At 47.0% G+C, this 20405-nt stretch overlaps 1 protein-coding gene across 4 annotated transcripts in view; it reads left to right on the plus strand.

Annotated features, from left to right (window-relative positions):
- The window catches only part of SMOC2 (SPARC related modular calcium binding 2), a 224969-nt gene that overhangs the window by 84297 nt on the left and 120267 nt on the right, over nucleotides 1-20405 (plus strand). For all 4 annotated transcript variants that reach the window (XM_058435692.1, XM_058435693.1, XM_058435694.1 and 1 more), the window contains exons 3-4: nucleotides 8628-8734; nucleotides 9911-10010. In XM_058435692.1, the coding sequence (XP_058291675.1) occupies nucleotides 8628-8734; nucleotides 9911-10010 (207 nt within the window). The remainder of the gene's footprint in view (nucleotides 1-8627; nucleotides 8735-9910; nucleotides 10011-20405) is intronic.

Genomic DNA, 20405 nt, shown 5'->3' on the forward strand with positions numbered 1-20405 from the left:
ACGACGTCCCCATGAGGCTCCTTCACCCCCGCACAGGCGCCCGGGGCCGGAGTGTCGCCTGGCTCCTACCGGGCAGCATCGACCTGTTCATTTTCCTCAGAGAGACGGGCATTTCCACGAAGGAAATCTGTGCAGGGGTGTGAGTGTGAAAATGTGAATGTGCGAGAGGGCGTTTCTGTTGCATGTGAGTGCGTATGTGTGAGGTTGTGTGTGCATGAGTGTGAATGTGTTCATGTGCAGTGTGCATGTGTGATTGCATGTATGTGTGTGAATGTGTGTGTGAGTGTGCATGTGATTGTGTGAATGCTTGTGTGAATGTGACTGTATTCATGTGCCTGTGAGTGTGCCTATGTGTGTGAATGTGTGTGACTGTGCATGAGTGTGGATGTGTGAGAGCATGTGTATGCTTGTGTGAGTGTGCACGTATGTGACTGTGTGTGTGAATGTGTGAGTGTGCGTGTATGTGACAGTGCGTGTATGTGTGTGCACGTGTGTGTATGCTGATGTGTGTATGGAGTGTGAATGTGTGAATGTGCATGAGCGTGTGAGTGTATGCTTGTGTGAGTGTACGTGTGTGTGTGCATATATGCATGTGACTGTGTGTATGCTTGTGAGTGTGTGAATATGTTTATGTGTGTGCATGCATGTGTGTGCCTCCTTGTGTATGAATGTGTGTTCATGTGGTGTCTGAGCATATGTGTGTGTATGCATGTGAATGTGTGAATGCGTGTTTATGTGCATGCATGAGTGTGCATGCGTGTCTGAGTGTGCCTCCTTGTGTATGTGTGTTGATGTGTCTGAGCATGCATATATGTGTGTATGTGTGCATGTGTGTGTGTATGCGTGCGTGTGAGTGCATGTGTATGTGTGCATGTGTGTATGCACGTGTGAGCATGAGTGTGTGTATGTGAGCATGTGTGCGTGAGTGTATGCATGTGTGTGAGCATGCGTGTGCATGTGTATGTGCGCATGTGTGAGCATGTGTGTGCATGTGTGCATGTGTATGCATGCATGTGTGTATGCGTGCATGTGTGTGTATGCGTGCATGTGTGAGCATGCGTGTATGTGTGCATGTGTGTATGTGTGCGTGTGAGTGTATGCATGCATGTGTGTATGCATGTGTGAGCATGTGTGTGTGAGTGTGTCCATGCATGTGTGTGTGCATGTGTGAGTATGTGTGTGTGTATGCGTGCATGTGTATGCATGTGTGAGTATGCATGTGTGTGTATGCATGCATGTGTGAGTGTATGCGTGCGTGTGTGTATGCATGTGTGTGTGTATGCATGCATGTGTGAGTATGCATGCATGTGTGAGTATGCATGTGTCTGTGTGCATGCATGTGTGAGTGAGCGTGTGTGAGTGTGTGTATGCGTGCCTGTGTATGTGTGTGAGTGTGTGTATGTATGCGTGTGTATGCGTGCATGTGTGAGTGAGCATGAGTGTGATTCTTTCTGTGCACTGGGCTCCTGGGCCAGGTGCTTGTCCCTGGCTCCACCCTTTCCAGGTTGGATTTCCTTCTTCCCGCAGACACAGCTATCAGAAGCAACTTCAATCGGATTTGTGCTTGTGCCTTGCAGAAACTCTACCCAGAGTGTGTTTACCTTAACTTGCTTATGGCATTTTAACACGTCTGATGTTTGGGAGCGCCCTTCCTCACAGGCTGGAGTAGACACAACAGGAGGTTCAGGGCCTTCCGTCTTGTGTGCAGCCGTGATCAGAAACACAGCCGGACGTTCCTGGAACGTTGCACATCCAAAGGGTCTTTCCTCGGTTTGCTTTAGCGGCACCACCAAACCCAAGGTACCAGTTCATCAGCAGAGCAGGGGCCTCTCCGCACAGCCTAGGAGCTTCTGCCCTTTGGAAGGTTCTAGTCAGCCTTCCTGCAAAGGATTTAGTGACCATTTACACAATCATCCATTTCGATCTGTTGAAAATCACTGTTATTAATTTTCATAGAGATGGGCATGATCTGTGGTTTCTTGTATAAATATTATAAAGGTTGTCTGAATACTGTAATATAGTCTTGAAATGGTTTGCAGTTTCTCTTAACTTTCTCTTTACAATTTGGCAATCTCAGTTACATATTTAGGGATTTCCTATTATAATTTTATTTCCACCTTTATGCATTTAAAAAGAGAATACTTATGTAAAGTGAAAATGTCGTTCCTGTCTCCCTTAGCTCTGAAATAGTGTCAGTCTGATCATGGCCGAGGGAAGGTTGGACGGATGCACTAGTCTGTTGCTGTGGGGATGAAAATGTTCCTGTCTCCCTTAGCTCTGAAATAGTGTCGGTCTGGTCATGGTCGAGGGAAGGTTGGACGGATATGGCCGAGGGAAGGTTGGACGGATGCACTAGTCTGTTGCTGTGGGATGAAAATGTCATTCCTGTCTCCGTTAGCTCTGAAATAGTGTCGTTCTGGTCATGCTTGAGGGAAGTTGGATGGATGCACTAGTCTGTTGCTGTGGGATGAAAATGTCATTCCTGTCTCCGTTAGCTCTGAAATAGTGTCGTTCTGGTTATGGCCGAGGGAAAGTTGGACGGATATGGCTGAGGGAAGGTTGGACGGATGCACTAGTCTGTTGCCGTGGGGATGCATCATGCTGCTTTTGCTGACCAAGGGCTGCAGATCACTGGGGTTGGGGGCGCTTATCACAGCACTTCCATCTGTATTAGGACATTAGGATGGAAAAAAATACTTCAGTTCTGCTGGAGAGTGTTGCAGCACAGCATTCTTAGTTTTTCTGACTCTGGCCTTCAAAATTATGGGTGGGTAAAATACTACAACTTTTAAAACACAGTGTCTGCCTTCATTTGATGCCAAAATCAATAAAAGCCATGCCACTCTGAGGGCTATCATTGCCGTGGCCACTACAAAGGCACCATATGTGTCCTCTGCCTGGCTGCCATTTGCTCGTTCAGCCCATGGCGTTCCCACACCAGCCCCATCCCGGCCAGCCTTGCACTGGGTCATGGGGAGATGGCAGTGCAAGCTGAGCCTGAACTTGAAGAGTTTACATGGCCATGGCCATAATCATAGCCATTCAGTGACCTTGCGAGATCCAGAGTCAGAGCATCTGTTGACCAGAAACATATCCAGCTAGCTGCTGCTTCCATATCGATGAATGAGACTCTACCATCTTTACCCGTGTCCCAGAGTTCTCTGCCTATTGCAGTAGGAAGCTGAGTGGCATCAGTCTTGAGACACCATCTCTGGTGTAGACCAAAGCATCTTGGAAGACCAACAGGAAGAGTTACTTTGATTCACTTTTGCCTAGCTTAGTGTGTTTATGTTCTTCTATTCTGTTACAGACAGGAGTGCCTGAGAGAGGAACTCTCTGGGCGTAGGACTACCAAATTCAGCATCACCTGTGAAGATCACTGTTTCATGGCCCTGTTTTGAAAAGTTTTCTCAAAGATCCCTTTTAACTGTTCCTTTTAATTGTTGCTCTCCAGAATTCTCTGTAAAATGTTCAGCAAAGCAGTCTCTGCTGATTCTTGCCTAATCCTGTTTTGAGAGATTCTAGCAAAGTAGAGAATTATTTGCTTTCCATTTAAAAGAAAACACTCATCATAAGTAACCATTATAAAACACTGCTATTCATTTCTACTTTGTAGTGAGCATCACATTTTAATGGTTGCTGTGACATATCTTTTTTTTTTTTTCTTTTGAGACGGAGCCTCGCTCTGTCACCCAGGCTGGAGTATGGTGGCACGATCTCGGCTCACTGCAACCTTTACCTCCCAGGTTCAGGTGATTCTCCTGCCTCAGCCTCCTGAGTAGCTGGGATTACAGGTGCCCACCACCAAGCCTGGCTAATTTTTGTATTTTTAGTAGAGATGGAGTTTCACCATGTTGGCCAGGCTGGTCTCGAACTCCTGACCTCAGATGATCCACCCGCCTTGGCCTCCCAAAGTGCTGGGATTACAGGCATGAGCCACTGTCCCAGGTCTCCATGACATATCTTGATACGTAAACAAGCTTGTAATCTGATTGGAGCCTATTTTGTTTTGTAACTGAGAGAGAGGAAATATCATCCAACAGGTAGAAATAAATTGCTTGCACAATTAACTATCATTAACCAAAAATTCATCAAAATATTTCTGTTAGGGCTAGGCGTGGGGGCTCATGCCTGTAATCCCAGCATTCTGAGAGGTGGGAGGATTGCTTGACACCAGGAGTTCAAAACAAGCCTGGGCAACAAATCAATACCCCATCTCTACAAAAATTAAAACATTAGCCAGTCATGGTGGTGCCCATCTTCCCAGCTACCGGGCAGGCTGAGGTGAGAGGATTCCTTGAGCTCAGGAGGCTGAGGCTGCAGTGAGCCGTGATGGCACCACCGCACTCCAGCCTGGCTGACAGAGACCCTGTCTCTAAAGCAAAACAAAACCTGTTGTTAGTGACGCCTTGCTAAGCAATGATGAATTCTTTATTTATAAAGTCCCAGCTCTGCAGGTAAGAGCGCACATTTTCTAAAAATATATGACAAAATTCACATCAGAAAGTTTTTATTTGGTCTAGTAAAAAGTGACTAAATTCTTCAATTAGAAAGAGATTAACAGTTTTATTTAAAGTGTTAATATTATAATTTCCAGCTAAGATGTTTTTCTTTGAGGTAGATATTTATTATAGTAATATAATACTATGAGCCAAAGTACTATGAAACCATTTCATCCCAGTCAGATGTTTACAACAATTTAACAAAGACAAAATGCATTCTGGGTGGATAGGGGAATGGAAACACTTGTCTCTGTTGGCTGGACGTACAGCGGTTTAGCACTGTGGCAGACACAGGCACTCCCTCCGTAAGTTAAATGCAGAACTGCCATGTGAACCGTCATTTCTACTCTATCATCTCTACTTTTTACCCAAAAGACTTGAAAACAAGCATTCAAACAAAAATTTACATCTGAATGTTTATAACAGCATTATTTACAATAGCCAAAAGATCCTAAGTGTTCATCCATGAGTGAATGAATAAACAAAATATGGTCCCTCTGTTCAATAGAATATTATTCAGCCATAAAAAGGAACATAGCTCTGAAACATGCTGTAACATACATAAGCCTTGACAACATCACGCTAAGTGAAGGAAGTCAGACACAGAAGGATACTTCGTGTGTGATTACACTGATGCACTATCTCTGGTGTAGACATACATCAGCATACATACATGAACCTTGAAATCATCATGCCAAGTGAAGGAAGTCAGACACAGAAGGATACCTCGTGTATGATTACATTGATGGTGTAGACGTGCATGAACATACGTGCAGGAACCTTGAAATCATCATGCCAAGTGAAGGAAGTCAGACACAGAAGGATACCTCGTGTATGATTACACTGATGCACCATCTCTGCTGTAGACATACATCAGCATACATACATGAACTGTGAAAGCATCAAGCTAAGTGGAGGAAGCCAGACACAGAAGGATACCTCATGTGTGATTACATTGACAGGAAATGCCCAGAATAGGCAAATTTGTAGAGACAGAAGGTAGATGGATAGTTCTAGGGGTTGAGGTTGGGGGGAAATGGGGAATGGCAGCTTAACGGGCACAGGGTTTTCTTTTGGGAATGAGGAGAATGTTCTGGAACTAGGCCGAGGTGGCAGTTGCCCAACACTGTGAATGTGCTAAATGCCACTGAATTGTTCACTTTAAAATGGAGAAGATGGTAAATTTTATGTTATGTGTAGTCATACAGTAATTCTTTTTTTTTTTTTTTGAGACAGAGTCTTGCTCTGTCACCCAGGCTGGAGTGCAGTGGCGCAGTCTCGGCTGACTGTAACCTCTGTCTCCCAGGTTCAAGTGATTCTCCTTCCTCAGCCTCCCAAGTAGCTGGGAACACAGGCGCCTGCCACCACGCCTGTCTTAATTTTTTTTTGTTGTTTGTATTTTTAGTAGACACGGGGTTTCACCATGTTAGCCAGGATGGTCTTGATCTCCTGACCTCGTGATGCGCCCACCTCAGCCTCCCAAAGTGCTGGGATTACAGGCATCAACCACCGCACCCAGCCATCGTGCAGTAATTTAAAAAATTATGTTGCTTATGTTCTGGAGATTTAATAATCAAACAGTTAAACATAAAGTGTTCAGAGTGGAATCTCAACAAGGCCATTGAACAGGACTCTGCTTAATTTTTAACTCAACCAAAGAATCATACAGAGTAAAAATATATTAAGGAGAGACATTTATCATCACGTCTAAATAAGGTTTCCGGGGGTCAGTGTTGAAACATCGTATTCCATTCTTTCAAAGCCATTAAAAAGTTGGAAAGTTGGAAATAGTATAATTTTGAGGGTGTGTTTAATATTTTGATTTTTATAAAGAGGGGCATTTAATTCAGTCTAAGATGTGTCTATATCAAGCATATAATGGCTTAGAGTGATATTGAGAACACATGGGGGCCATGACTATTTCTGAGCGCTCATTCCCTGGCGATTTTGTGCCTCTCGGTGGAATGGACCTTGTGGATGCTGTTCAGGCTCTTCTCTGTAGTAAAGATCTTGAACCTGATTTAACACGAGATATCCAGAATCAGGAATAGCAAATCTGTGGAATAAGCCGCAACCCTGTAGCAGTTTTACTTCATAAGATGACTGCAGATTTATTTTGAATGATGATTTATGCAGGCTTTGTAATTTCATGCTAAGTCTTGTTTCCTATGACTAAATGGTCTGCCATAGGCAAGACGTAAACTTGGAATTTAATATTCTATTAAACCCAAGAGCTGCAGATTTCAGAACTATCTGACCAGTGGCAGATGTGGAGTCTTTAAAAGAAGTCCACGCCAAGAATGGAGCCCACAAGGAGTTTGGAAAACTTAGCTTTCTTGGCATGTTCCACGATGGCTCAAATATTAGACCTAATTTATAGCTCCATCTGTACCTCGTGGAGACCTCGCAAGCTGGAACTCATATCACTTTTCCTTTTTAGACAGTCAAAACCACAGGTTATACTAAAAAACGAGGACAGAAGTCCAGCAAAGCAGTGATTTCTCCTCAGCTAAAACACAGACTGCATTAAAACCACATGTTGCTGAGTGCTGGCTGGCCAGGCCAGACTTTAGAATAAAGCTGAAGGCACGAAGCTGGGTTGGATGGAGGAGCGTTTGCTCAGATGTGTAGGCCCTAATGCTCCATGCAGCATGTGGCCGGTGGTTCTGCAAAAGCCAGAGAGGAGTCGCACAAAGGCCCTGGAGCATTGTTAGAGGCGGGTCTGTAGGAGCCCGCTGGGATGGGTGGAGCCCAGGGCTGGTAATCAGATCGCATTTTGAGGGAGTCAAAAAGTCACCATCTGAAGACAAATGAACCACATTTGAAGAAGAGTCCTTGGAGTCGAGAGGGCCTTTGTGCTCTCTCAGGATGTAGGCACTTGTGATTGAAATCTGGAAATACTTTTTTTTAAAAAAGGAAAGCCATTTTTTTCAAATTTTAACATTCAAATGAGCTATATTGTGTGATGGTCCCAAGAAGTAAAGCATGCATGTGTGTTCTGCTTCCGGGGCAGGCGGCCCATGGCAGCCAACATGACATCTTCTCCTGTGGTGGGAGGCTGTTCTTAGGACAAGCCTTTTCCCCCTGGGGGCACCGAAAGATGGGCCTGGTTGATGCTGGGCTCACAGCTTTCGCTCACTGGGCTGGAAGGCTGAGAGTAGCTTCAGTAAGCAACCGACTTTGTGGTCCTCATGTGTCTTAACCTGGCCCTGCAGGTTAGGGAGAAACAAGGCCTGCTCATGGCACACACGGATCCTGCATTACTGCTTTTCATGTCTCTGTATTTCCGAATTAGTTTTTTTCCACAGTGAGCATAGATATGCCTGGAAGTCTAAAGACTTTTCCAGTTTTCTCGTCCTTGGGGTGTCTTCTGAAGTAGCAGCGGTGACATTGCACCTTCTGTGAAATCTGTGTTGTTGGGATGGTGGGATGTGGAGTATCTGGGGCAGAGGACGAGGCTTTCTAAGAAGACCTGACCCTTTTATCCACCCGACAGTCAGATTTCCACATGAAGGTGGAGGCAGGACGGGAAACAGAGAAAAGGGATGAGCCATACTCTCCTCTCAGGCTGGTCTCAGTGGGACGGTGCCCTGGGCTGCAGCTATGGTTGGAAGTCCCACCCCATGCGTCCTAAGACCCCCACCCCTCAGTCAGTTCCCTTTGATCTGTTTTTAACGGTGGCATCTAGCCCTGCCCACCCTCTGCATCTGGACTTGATCCTGGTGTGTTCAGGTGGACGTCCTTGAATCTGAGGACAGCCTGCCTGCGTCCCACCAGACAGCTGACGTTTCCCCATTTTCAGGAAGCAGGGGCCACCTGTTTCCCCAGGGATAAGCTAGGAGGCCTTCCTGGGCCTCAGTGTTCTTACTCACTCAATGTGGAGAATGGTCCTGCCCTTCCCGCCCCTGGGCCTCGCATCAGATAGGACCAGGCCTGCATGTGACAGGCACCTGCCCTTCTTCTGAGGCTGCCTTTGCTGAGAGCTGAGCTGCCTGCGAAGCCCCTTCCAGCCTCCAGGTCCTCAGCACTCCTGCCTGACTCATGCCTTCACATCTTTCAATGTTCCTATCTGTTCTATCTTCCTCCCATCGCATAACCACTCCTCTGCCCTGTTCTTCTCGACAGACGTGTCCAGGTGTGTGGCCGAAAGGAAGTATACCCAGGAGCAAGCCCGGAAGGAGTTTCAGCAAGTGTTCATTCCTGAGTGCAATGACGACGGCACCTACAGTCAGGTTACCGGCCTTGCTTGGGAGGTTCTGCACCTGCGCAATTAGGGAGGGAGACATGGAGCGGGTGTGGGGAGAAGGCAGGCGAGGGGGAGCCGAACAGAAGAAGCAGCGGGTTTGTTCTCTGGGGAAATCAGCCTTCTGCATTTTAGAAGTTAATTCATAATGAGCCTACTTGGCATAAATAGACACATAAATGAAGGTGTGTGTTTATTTCTTAGTTGGTGCAGGCATTTATATCATTGCTGCTGTCATTCACACTTTCATTACTATGAATTTAGCACAGGAAGCTTCCTTAGTGGGGCCAATTAGACCATGCTAACCTGGCTTGCAGCTTAGAATTTAATTTTAGTTTGATTTTAATTATGGGGAGCACACACTAAAAGTCGTGTCTGTGCCAAGAGTGAGCTCCTGGATCATTCATTCCAACCTGACAGGCCCACAGACATGGAGCTGAGCCAAGTCAAATTCACGTTGTCAGCCAAAGGCACTGTTGAGAAAGTCAGCCAGCTTTCCGTTTTGAGTATGTCAATGCTGTTAACTCCTTATTAAGGAAAAACAAAGTACTAACATACAATGCTAACTGGCACAGGGGCAGAAAGAGCAGAAAAAACAGCACAAGTTCTGCACTTTGACATGCCTGTGGCCCATCGGGTGATGATGTGAGTTCTGTGTGTTTACATCATCGTTTGGCCTTTGAGAGACAATGAGGGAGAGAACAAGAGAGAGAGAGGAACTGGAGCTGAAGGAACAGGCTGTTCTGGCTGCGGTTGCAGGGGGAGCGGGCGGTGCAGGCTGCAGAGTGAACACTAAAGAGGCCGAGGTTGCTCTCCCAGCTCTGCAATGGGGAGCTCCTGACCTTCCCGGGCCTCAGTTTGCCCATTCGTAAGGTGAGGGCTAGGGCTGCATCTGGAAGGCAGTGAGGATTAGTGACTTCACAGGTAAGGTGTCCAGCACACACTAGCAGTCAGTAAAGTGCTGATTTGGGCCCCTTTTATCTCTAAAACCCTGGGGTCAAGACCTGCACACTTTCTTTACCGAGGACTCAAATGCAGCCACAGAAGTAGCTCTGGGTATCCCAGGACTCTGAGCCACTGCCGCAGAAAGCAGAGTGGGCCTCACGGCCGTGAGGCGCTGCGCCACGGGCCCGGGAGGGCTTACCCGTCCTGTGCTCTCTCGCAGGTCCAGTGTCACAGCTACACGGGATACTGCTGGTGCGTCACGCCCAACGGGAGGCCCATCAGCGGCACCGCCGTGGCCCACAAGACGCCCCGGTGCCCGGGTAGGTCTGACGTGCCTTTCCAAGTGGAAGGCTTGAAGGGAATTGGTTTGCTGTTGCTTCTGATCATCTTCCCTGGGTTTACTCATAATTCAAAGGGAAATCCAGTTTGGCCAGCATTGTGAGCCACAGTGGGGATAGATCTCGTCACTGACAAAGCCTACGTTTTAGGGAGCCCTTGTTTTTAAGAGGGGAAGGGCGAAGCTATGTGAATGTATGCATATGGCCGGAGGCCAGCTTACTAAAGGAAGATAGCCCTGCGTCTGATCATGATGGGTTTTGATGACTCGGGTCCCTTAATTGTTTAAAATAACCACAAGGACTTGGAGTCACCAGTGGAAATGACCAAATGTTTTCTTTGGCCAAAAAAGTGAAAATTGCTGGTTTTGTATGCATATGTTTTCAAAGAAAAATGGGTCTTTCTTCATAAGTCAATTTCAAAATGGTTTGTGTTATTACTCGTAAGAGGGCTTGATGTACTAAAAGTAATAAAATTAGAAGTTTAAAAATCTGTACAATATTCTCTTTCCCATTAGTTTTTTTTTTTTTTTGCCAATGGTGCTGTAAATGATTTAGATCATTTTTATTTGAAAATAATCTGCAGCCCAAGTTTGATTAATTTGTGGGGGAGACTTATCAGACCATCTATGAAGAAATGCTATGATCTAGCCCTCCAGATTCCTGGATCATATGTATTAAGATAGTCAAAACACATTATTATAAAGCAATAATAAACTACAAAATGTCTCTCCCTGTTTCTCATGTACAATCTTGAAACATTTGCATTTAGAGTTTACCTTTAGATTTATTTTTCTGTTTAAGGGACAGGTATCTTTTAATCTGGAATTCTGTTGATTATTCAGATGTTTTTCAAGCTTCCTGAGCCATGGTCCTGGCCAGAACTCATGACCTCTGTGGGTTCCATGAGAATGAGGGTGTCCACAGTCAGCAATGATATAAGGCCTAATGTTTCCAGTGACTGGCCATGGGGATGCACGATGTGGAATTAAGATATGTTTATTTGTAAAACTTTTTCTCCAGAGCCTAAATAGTGCTGGAAATAATATCTTTAGTTAAGCTAACATGTATACCTAATAGTTTTGTTGCAAACTCATGGAGGAAATGAAACAGAAAAATATCACCAAGATTAACTGGGTCTGTGTGTGTCTCTCTTTGACTTTGAGAGACACTTTCACGTCCTATTTCCTTCATCCACGAGCAGCATTTTGAGGTGAGCCTTGTTTTACGAAGGGGAAAACAGTGGGGATAGGGACATCTATTTCTGTTGCTTTAGTGATATCATCTGATAATTAAGGAGTGTCCCAAAGAACTTTCCTAGAAAACGTGCAAAATTGGCTGAACTTTGTACAATCTACAAATAGTGGCTTGTTTCTGGAGTCAAATCAGTGTACCATTTACTGACGTTGTTGCTTCCAACTAGGTCCCAGTAACATTTCACTGTATAGAAATATTCCCTTTTTTTAACTGCCTACGTGGAATGTTTGGTCCAAGGAATGGACTGGGGAAGAGAGTAGATGGCCCTTTGCATATAGAAGTCTGTTGTTCATTGGGCAGCCCATGCGCTGGCCAGGAAGCCAGGCGTGCGGGATGAAAAGCTTCGACGTCGGGGGACAGTTTCTTTGGGAAGACGGTGCTGTCTGTGAGGGGGGCAGTGTTTCCACATCGGGGCAGGGTTCTGCTGGCTGCACCCTTGGTGCTGGCAGGGCAAGCGTCCTTCTAACCCTGGTTCACCTGGTCGGTGCGACTAGTATATTCCACAGGTCTACAGAGTTATGGAAAAACTCTCTTAATCCCCGGCTGTGTTCCAGGCTTCCCCTCCACACACATGTGGGCACGGGGAGCCACTGTCTGTGCGAGGGTCACTTTGGAAACTTTATGGAGTCATGGCAAATTGTGGAGAGAATTTTGAGGTTGAAGGGAGAATTATGGGGGCGAGAGATGTTGAGTATACATACCCCCCAAACACAAAGAATTTATCATAAATCTTTTCATACTGGAATTTAACTTCTTCCTGAAAGTTATATAATGCAGAGAAGCGGGAAGTTAAATAATGCAGAGAAGCAGAGAAGCAGGCATCACCTGTGAGATCGTGGTCAACAGCATGGGCCACAGCTGGGCAGTGTCTTGATCTGTAGGTGCCAGGGAGCTGGACCTCTGGGCACACCCTTGGGGGTTCACGGAGAAGTCAGCTCATATGCAGAATGGCTAATCTGCAGTATCCACTGTCTGTACATGGCAGGAGTACTTTTCATCAAGTTTACTAAAATTGGGTAAATTTCAGTATTCAATAAATGTTTTTTGCCCTCAAGTTTATACCGAGGTTACCATAGAAGTAGACTCTATAAAAATTTGAAAATCAGACAATGAGATTTAAAATGAGCCGTAGACAGGAGCTGTTTTTCAGAAAGTGCATGTGTGTGTTTATGAATAATACATGCAAACGTACCTCGAGACCAGCCACAGCGGAGGGAACGGGGGTCCACTGACTGGCATGATTCCTGGAGAGCGGAGAAAGCCCTTGCCCCAAAGCCTCCCAGCTCTTCAGTTGTCTCAGAAAGATCTTTAATAGGAAATGGATTCCTTTATTTCATAATCATATATTCTTAAAGCCATGAATGCAAAATACCTAAATTCCTATTAATCCATAAATTCCTATTGATCAAATAATATAATGAGACAATCCAGCAGAAAAACGGCCAAAAGTCTCGAGCAGGCAGCATTTTATTTATAAAGGAAAAAATCCTGATGACCAGTAAAGGCAGGAAAAGGTGCCTCGGATCTTCAGTCCCAGGGAACTGCAAATTAAAGTCACAATTAAAGTCACAGTGCAACTCCCCTCCACACCCACTGGTCAGAAATGCAAATTAAAGTCACAGAGCAACACCCTCCCCCGCCCCCACCACCCACTGGCCTGGCAGAAATGAAAAAGCGTGATTCTATGACTTGCTGGTGAGGACAGAGCTACGGGTGTGGTGGGAATTGGTACTGCCCTTTGCAGCATCAGTTGGCCCCTTTGCATGTGGGTGATTAAGATCCCAGCTCTTCCATTCCAGGAGGAAACCCAGGAGAAATGCATTCACCTGTGTGGGAGGAGACCTGGGAGGGCGTTCCCAGCAGTGTTCACATGAGAACCAAAGCCTGGAAACAGATCTGTGTCCGTTGGCGTCTGACTGGGTGAACACTGCGGTTCACTTGGTTCGTCCTATAGAACAGTGAGCACTGATGAAAAGGTCCAGTGCCTTCCTCAGTGATGCCGTGCGCTAATGTCCTCCTGAGTCCACGGAGCCCCATACGGAGGCACCCCAACCACAAATCCTCCCACAGCTGAGAGTCAGAAAACTCAGCTCCAGCTCTGACGGATGCGTCCAGAGGTGGCAAACCATGAAGACCAGCAGGGAGCGATGGCCCTTGCATGCGGTGGAGGGCAGGGGGGTTATTTTGTGATTGCAGAGGGGGCTGACCTGGGGAGTCCTTTTCCTGCTCTGGAAAATGTCTTCACAGGTTTTGGTTGATAATAATTCATTACATGTACATTTATCTTTTGTGTACTTTTCTGTATGGGTGTCAATATTTTAGGAATTTAAAACGTTAAAACATGCAATGCCACTGAAAGAGGTAACACAGGCCGAATTCTCCCCACATGTACACATTGCTGTAGCGTCCTTCCCTGAGGATGTTGACAGAGGGAATGGGACCAGATGCTTAGGAGCTGGTGGAAGGAGAAGATAGGAAAACACACATCCCTGAGCCTGAGGGAGGGTGGGAAGGAAAGACCCAGGGGGGATTTGGGGAACAGGAAAAGTAAGGTTTGCCTTTGGGGATGCTCTGGAGAGCTGGACAGAGCAAGCTGGGCATTGTGGCCCCCCACTTGGCCACGCAGAAGCACCAGCCACGGCTCACATTCACCAGGGCCGAACACTGGCTTCCTCATAGCAGCCTAAATTGTAGGGGTTAAACCGACTCTTACAAGCAAGAAAACTTTCCAAGGTCTCTGGGCTTGGAAGTGGCAGAGCTAGGATGTAAACCTACATCTTTTTCTCCATAACCTATATTTCTCCCCCAAATACCAAAATATCAAAATTCCTGGGGCCTCGAATTCCTATTTACACTTGGCTGGAAGTCGGGCATAGGAGAAGGTGGGCAGAGATGGTCAAGGGCCCTGGAGAGTGGGGTGAGGTTGATGGCAAATGGCGTGGTGCCTTGGATGTGGTGAGGACAAGAAGCCGGCTCTCAGAGACGTATCCAAGTCCACTTCATGTTCTGCGCTGCTGAGAGCAGTTGTTTCTTGTTCACAGTTTAGAGATGTATGTGCTCCTCAGAGCCGTGCTGATGTTGACCTGCGGGGTCTGTAGATGGCTTTAGGGCAGGTGTTTCTTGCTCACAGTTTAGAGATGTATGCACTCCTCAGAGCCCTGCCAATGTCGACCTGCGAGGTCTGTAGATGGCTTGATGCTCAGGGAGTGCCCTGCTGCTCCAGTGTTCAAGGAAGGCACAGTAAAGGGCAGGGTTCGCAGTACATAACAAGCCCCTCATGTCCTTCGTCCTGGGATTGGGGGCCGGCTCCACGTGTCTCCTGGGAGACAAAGTTGATTCTTATTTCTTCTGTAGGGATTTTCTTTTTGTTTCTTTCTTTTCTTCCTCACCTCCCCCCGCCGCCCCCACAAAGATTTGAAGCCTAACATTGCTGGGGGCAGGAGTAGAGGTTGAAAACAAAGGCCTTTTTGCCAGGAGAGGGTGTTTGCAGCCCATTCTCCAGTATTTGGAAATAGCTTCAGGTTTTTAATCTCATCTCTCCTCTGTAACTGTGCAGCCTGACCAAGAGCTGGTTCCTGGCATGAGTACAAAGTGGGTTAAGATATTGTAAGCTGAACCTACATGCAAGATTTTTTAATATTACAATATTCAAAGAATCTTCATATATAGCTTGGTTGGAGTTCTGTGTTTGAAGGAAGCTACAGGTTTCGAGTTAGAGAAGAGGGATAGACACAGCCCATGTGCAGTAGCTGGTGCCCATCTTGAGACCCGCAGTCCACCCCTGCCTTCTAAAGTAGGGACCAGGCCTCATACACTGCAGCCATAGGCCTCTTCCGACAGAGTGGACATCTTCCTGTTCCACCTGACACAGCGGTGTCTGGCGTCGAAGGAGTCCTTTCCCATAGCATGGGCAGAAGACATCTGTTTCTTCCCATTTATTTCCTAACAAGCTCTGTAACATGCAAATTTATAATTTGTTTTTAATTACTACAGTCTGTGTGCTACCTGTGACAGGCAGGAGTAGGTCAGTGGCCTTCTCTAGGAATTTCCTCTCTGCGGTCTGGATTTCCTCCCTTCTCTAGGAATTTCCTCTCTGTGGTCTGGATTTCCTCCCTGCTCTAGGAATTGCCTCTCTGTGGTCTGGATTTCCTCCCTGCTCTAGGAATTTCCTCTCCGCGGTCTGGATTTCCTCCCTGCTCTAGGAACTTCCTCTCTGCGGTCTAAATTTCCTCCCTTCTCTAGGAATTTCCTCTCCGCGGTCTGGATTTCCTCCCTGCTCTAGGAATTTCCTCTCCGCGGTCTGGATTTCCTCCCTGCTCTAGGAACTTCCTCTCCGCGGTCTGGATTTCCTCCCTGCTCTAGGAACTTCCTCTCTGCGGTCTGGATTTCCTCCCTGCTCTAGGAATTTCCTCTCTGCGGTCTGGATTTCCTCCCTGCTCTAGGAATTTCCTCTCTGTGGTCTGAATTTCCTTCCTGCTCTAGGAATTTCCTCTCTGTGGTCTGAACATGACTATGCGCCCATCTTCACTGTGGATGCACATCCCAGAGATTTCAAAATCTGAGTTTGGGGAAGGCCCTGTTATAAATGATGGATGATCTTGGAGTCTCATGAATCACTTTCAGTACATGATATACATTAATTTAACTATAACTTCTGCATTTTTCTGCAAGGCCCAAAGTCTTGTCCTCCATCTGAAATGGTGGAATTCCATGTTTGTAGTAGTATCCGAAATGACTTCAGAAAAAAATACACTTCATAAGCCAAAGCTAACTGAATTTTAAATTTTTCACATGAATTTCTCTGGAACTAAGTTAAGGACCCTACATAGCTGAGGGACTTGAAAGGATCACCAAGAATAATTAAATTCCCAAATCCTGAGATCAACGAGGCAGCTGCGTTTGGTCTCCAATGTCTCTGAAGCGCTTCCTGGTAGAAATCATTCAGGGCCAGTGTGCAGTGGCTCGGCTTGACCTGGAGAGCTTGTGCCTTGGAAAGAATCCAGCTTGCTGTTTGTCTCCACTTCAAAACGGCTTTTTCTTTAGCCTTCATAAGTCTTTTCTTGAAAAGTGAAAGTTATTAAAGTAAAATATTTCAATACTATTGAAAGGAATGTAAAAGAAAATGTGAAAACAAACAACCTTAAGGAGAAGTAGGAAATGCACCGAAAATTGAGGACTCTTTCTAGATGGCCGTGAAAACAGTGAGAGGTGGTCACTTCAGCAATCAAGCCACAATGTCAAATATAAATCTGAATTTTATCTGTTTAAAATACTTGTAGGCAGGGAGTGGTGGCTCATGCTTGTAATCCCAGCACTGTGGGAGGCTGAGGCAGGGGGATCACTTGAGCCCAGGAGTTTGAGACCAGCCTGCACAACGAAAGTGAGACCCCCCACCATCTCTACAAAAAATAAAAATTTTAAAATTTAGAACGATTAAAAACTTGTGATTTTTTTCAGAGAAAAATATGTTACATTTACTCTGTAACATGTAAATTTATAACACCTTTTATAGTATCAAGGACATTTATTTTACATCCATGATGAGATAAAATAGTAATTTGATACAGCCAACACAGGATTTGTAAAATTTTCAATAAAAGATTCAGATTGAATTCTGAAAGTATTCAAATGATACTGAACTTAAAAACATAATAATAAGTAAAATGTTAAAGATAAAGACCACAGGGTGTAGGTTTAGTCTGACAAGCGGCTTCAGGCTGGCTTGGGAAGAGTGGGGGGCCCTGCGTCTGCCAGGACCCGGACTGGAAGTCAGGTTCCCCTGCGTCCCGCCCTAGCCCTTCCCTGGGTGATGACTGCAGAGGCCCTTGGGGCTGAAGCTCCCATCTGGACCCAGCCTATCCTCTGCTTCACTTTTCTTTTTAAAGTTGGACTTTATGTTGAGTTATTCACAACTATTCTGATAGACAATATTTTGGTGTAACTTTTTCTATTCAGGAAAAATATTTATTACTTTTAACCTCAGCAAAAAAATACTTTCTCGTGTCTAATACTTGTGTTTTTTTATAATCTGCTCCTCTGTTGTACTTTAGTGTACATTTAATTTGGCAGCTAATTTGTACTGGAGCCTCACATGAGTTGAAAACAGTATCCTGTAAAATGGCCCTTTGTTGCACCTCATCTACAAGTAGCTTTTCTCTCCTATTTTCTAATAGTTAATAAAATGTTCCCAAAGAAATCAAGAGGTCTTTGGAAGTAAATGGCCCCAATTTGTATAGCTCTATTTAAAGAATAATGGCTGTGTGCTTCTAGAGATTTTATTTTTAATTAATTAATTATTTATTTATTTATTTTTGAGATGGAGTCTGACTCTGTCGCCCAGGCTGGAGTGCAGTGGTGCAATCTCGGCTCACTGCAACCTCCACCTCCCGGGTTCAAGCGATTCTCCTGCCTCAGCCTCCCGAGTAGCTGGGACTATAGGTACCCGCCACCACGCCCGGCCAATGTTTTGTATTTTTAGTAGAGACGGGGTTTCACCGTGTTAGCCAGGATGGTCTCAATCTCCTGACCTTGTGATCCGCTCACCTCGGCCTCCCAAAGTGCTGGGATTACAGGCGGGAGCCACCGTGCCCGGCCTCCAGAGATATTTTATGTATATAAAAACAAGTATATTATTTTTTCTTCTAATTACGTTTTGGACAAATGCTAATTATTTTACAGCACCTTTTTTCACTATATGCAGCTACAACAGTTAAATGTTGCAAAGATTTATGAAACTATTAAAATGTTGTGTGGCCTTTTAGCAAGAGTGATACAGCTGTACTCAGACATTTTTCTCCTGCCATTGAATCAGGGTCTCAAATCAGAAATCAGTAAATTCAGAACATTCCTTTTATCAGATGCACCTCAAATCAGGAATCCCAACTGTTTAAAGGCAGAATCACTAGGATAGAAAAAGACCCAGGAAGCATAAAAGCCGGTGCCACAAAGTCCACCGAAACCCTTCTCCTAGTCCATAAATAACATAAAGGTTCACTGAGCAAAAACAAATGGATTGCGTTTGGTTTCTTCATCCACAGAGACACCGAAGTGGCAAAACTGAGGTTGAGCTGGAGGTGAGGATGGCAGGAGAGAGGCGGCGCCGCCGGGGGAGGATGGGAGGGAGGCGCATGCGCAGTGACAGTGATCCCGGGGACACGAAGAATAACGCAGCAGCCATGCAGCTTCACCGCACGGGGGCGCCGCCGGGGGAAGATGGGAGGGAGACGCATGAGCTGTGGGGACACATGAGGAACAATGCAGCAGCCATGCAGCTTCACGGCACAGGGGCCCGGCCGTTCTGTCTGGATTCTGGCTCGAATTTTCACATGTGCCAGCCTCACTCGGAGGGCCTGAGGGGCCTAGGCTGTGCCGGCTCCTGGAGTTTCTGGCCTGGCAGGTCTGCAGTGTGGCCAAAGGTTGCTTTCTGCCGAGTTTCCAGGCAGCGCTGGTGCTCGTGGCTGGCCCCACACTCCAAGCCCTGGGTTGAGGTGAGGGGCCTCACTCCAGAGGAACACAGGCCCACAGGGCGGCCATCCATGACTATCCCAACACGGGATCCTAGGATGGTCACGGGGCCAGTGGGGGAGCCCGTGGCTGCCAGCGCCCCTCCTGATCCCGGGTGAGGGACATCTTGCCTGCTTGGGGTCCTGGCCTGGCCATGCAGCTCAAGGCTGAGAGGAAGGAGGAGTACTTGGGAGCAGCGCCTTCAGAGGCTGACAGGAGCTGGCGGGTAAGGAGGTGGGTGGGTCCCAGGGCATGGCGCCTGTGACTCTGAATGTCCCGCATGGGCCAGGGGGTGAAGCTCAGCCTCAAGGTGACCCAGGGCCTCCCTGGGATGAGACAGGAAGGAGGTCCTACCGCTTCCAGTCATGTTGTCTTGAGGATTATTTGGCCATGGGCACTCAGGAAAATAGAAAATAGGTGATTTTCCTCCTGTGCAAATTACTTCTCCACTAAGCCTCCCCTAGGCTCAGTGTGGAGAGAAGGGAGATGAGGTGGGAGGAGCTAAGGGCAGTGTGGACCTGGGCTGTGCCACCCCTGGGGGTACTGTGGACCTGGGCCGTGCTGTCCCTGCTCCGGGATGCCCCCAAGACGGAGTGCGTGCAAGTCCTGCTTGGCCCCAACCTGTGGCCACGGTGAGGCTCAAGGATGGGACCCGGTGAAGTCGGATAGAGCACAGGCATTCCCTGAGTTCTGGCAGCAGGACTGCAGAAGACAGGTGTTGTGTGTGTCTGAAGCCTAGGGTATAAACCCCGGCAGGGTCAGGGCGGCAGGGTTGGGGCTCCTGCCAGTGTCAGGACAAGAGTGAAAATGAAGGTGGCAGCTCTCAGAGGGCAGGAGAGACGAGCCCGTGGTCACCTCGCTCGGCCGGCCAGTGCCGGGATTCTGGCTCATGCCAAGGAGACCCCAACTGGTCCAAAGGCCTTGTCTATTTCTTAGCTGTAAGCCGGTCCTATTTAGAGAGAGCAGTGTCCATCCTAATACAGCACTCTGCAGGCTGTGAGAAGCACTTGCTTAGCTGAAAGCTGGTCCTATTTAGGAAGAGCAGTGTCTATCCTAATACAGTGCTCTGCAGACTGTAAGAAGCACATTCTGTTCTTCGCTAGGACTCATCCCAGGAGGCCGAGTGTCTGGTTGGCTTCTCACAGGCCTGGAGCCCCTAAGAACACAGGACCGCTGCCCTGGGGCCAAGAGACATGTGCCCTGGGTCCTCTAGGAGGACGCCCTCCCTGCCACGGCCAGTCTGTTGCAATCTAAGGAGTGTAGAGGAGCCCACAGGGTGGATGGATGCAGTTCTGTCAGCATGAAGGGGAAAGGGCCTGGCCTGGAGTTCACCTCCCCTGCCCTCAGAGGGGCACCTGGGGACAGGTTCTCAGCCTTCGTAAGCCCACCTGTGTGACATGGCAGGGAAGCCCGGAGGCACTTCCTCACCCTAGAATCTGGGGAGTGGGGTGAGCTCTGCTGGAATCTGGGGGAGTGGGGTAACCCCTGCTGGAATCTGGGGGAGTGGGGTGACCCCTGCTGGAATCTGGGGAAGTGGGGTGACCCTTGCTGGAATCTGGGAAGTGGGGTGACCCCTGCTGGAATCTGGGGGAGTGGGGTGACCCCTGCTGGAATCTGGGG

Source organism: Hylobates moloch, unplaced genomic scaffold (assembly GCF_009828535.3).
Source record: "Hylobates moloch isolate HMO894 unplaced genomic scaffold, HMol_V3 SCAFFOLD_2, whole genome shotgun sequence".
Classification (NCBI taxonomy): domain Eukaryota; kingdom Metazoa; phylum Chordata; class Mammalia; order Primates; family Hylobatidae; genus Hylobates; species Hylobates moloch.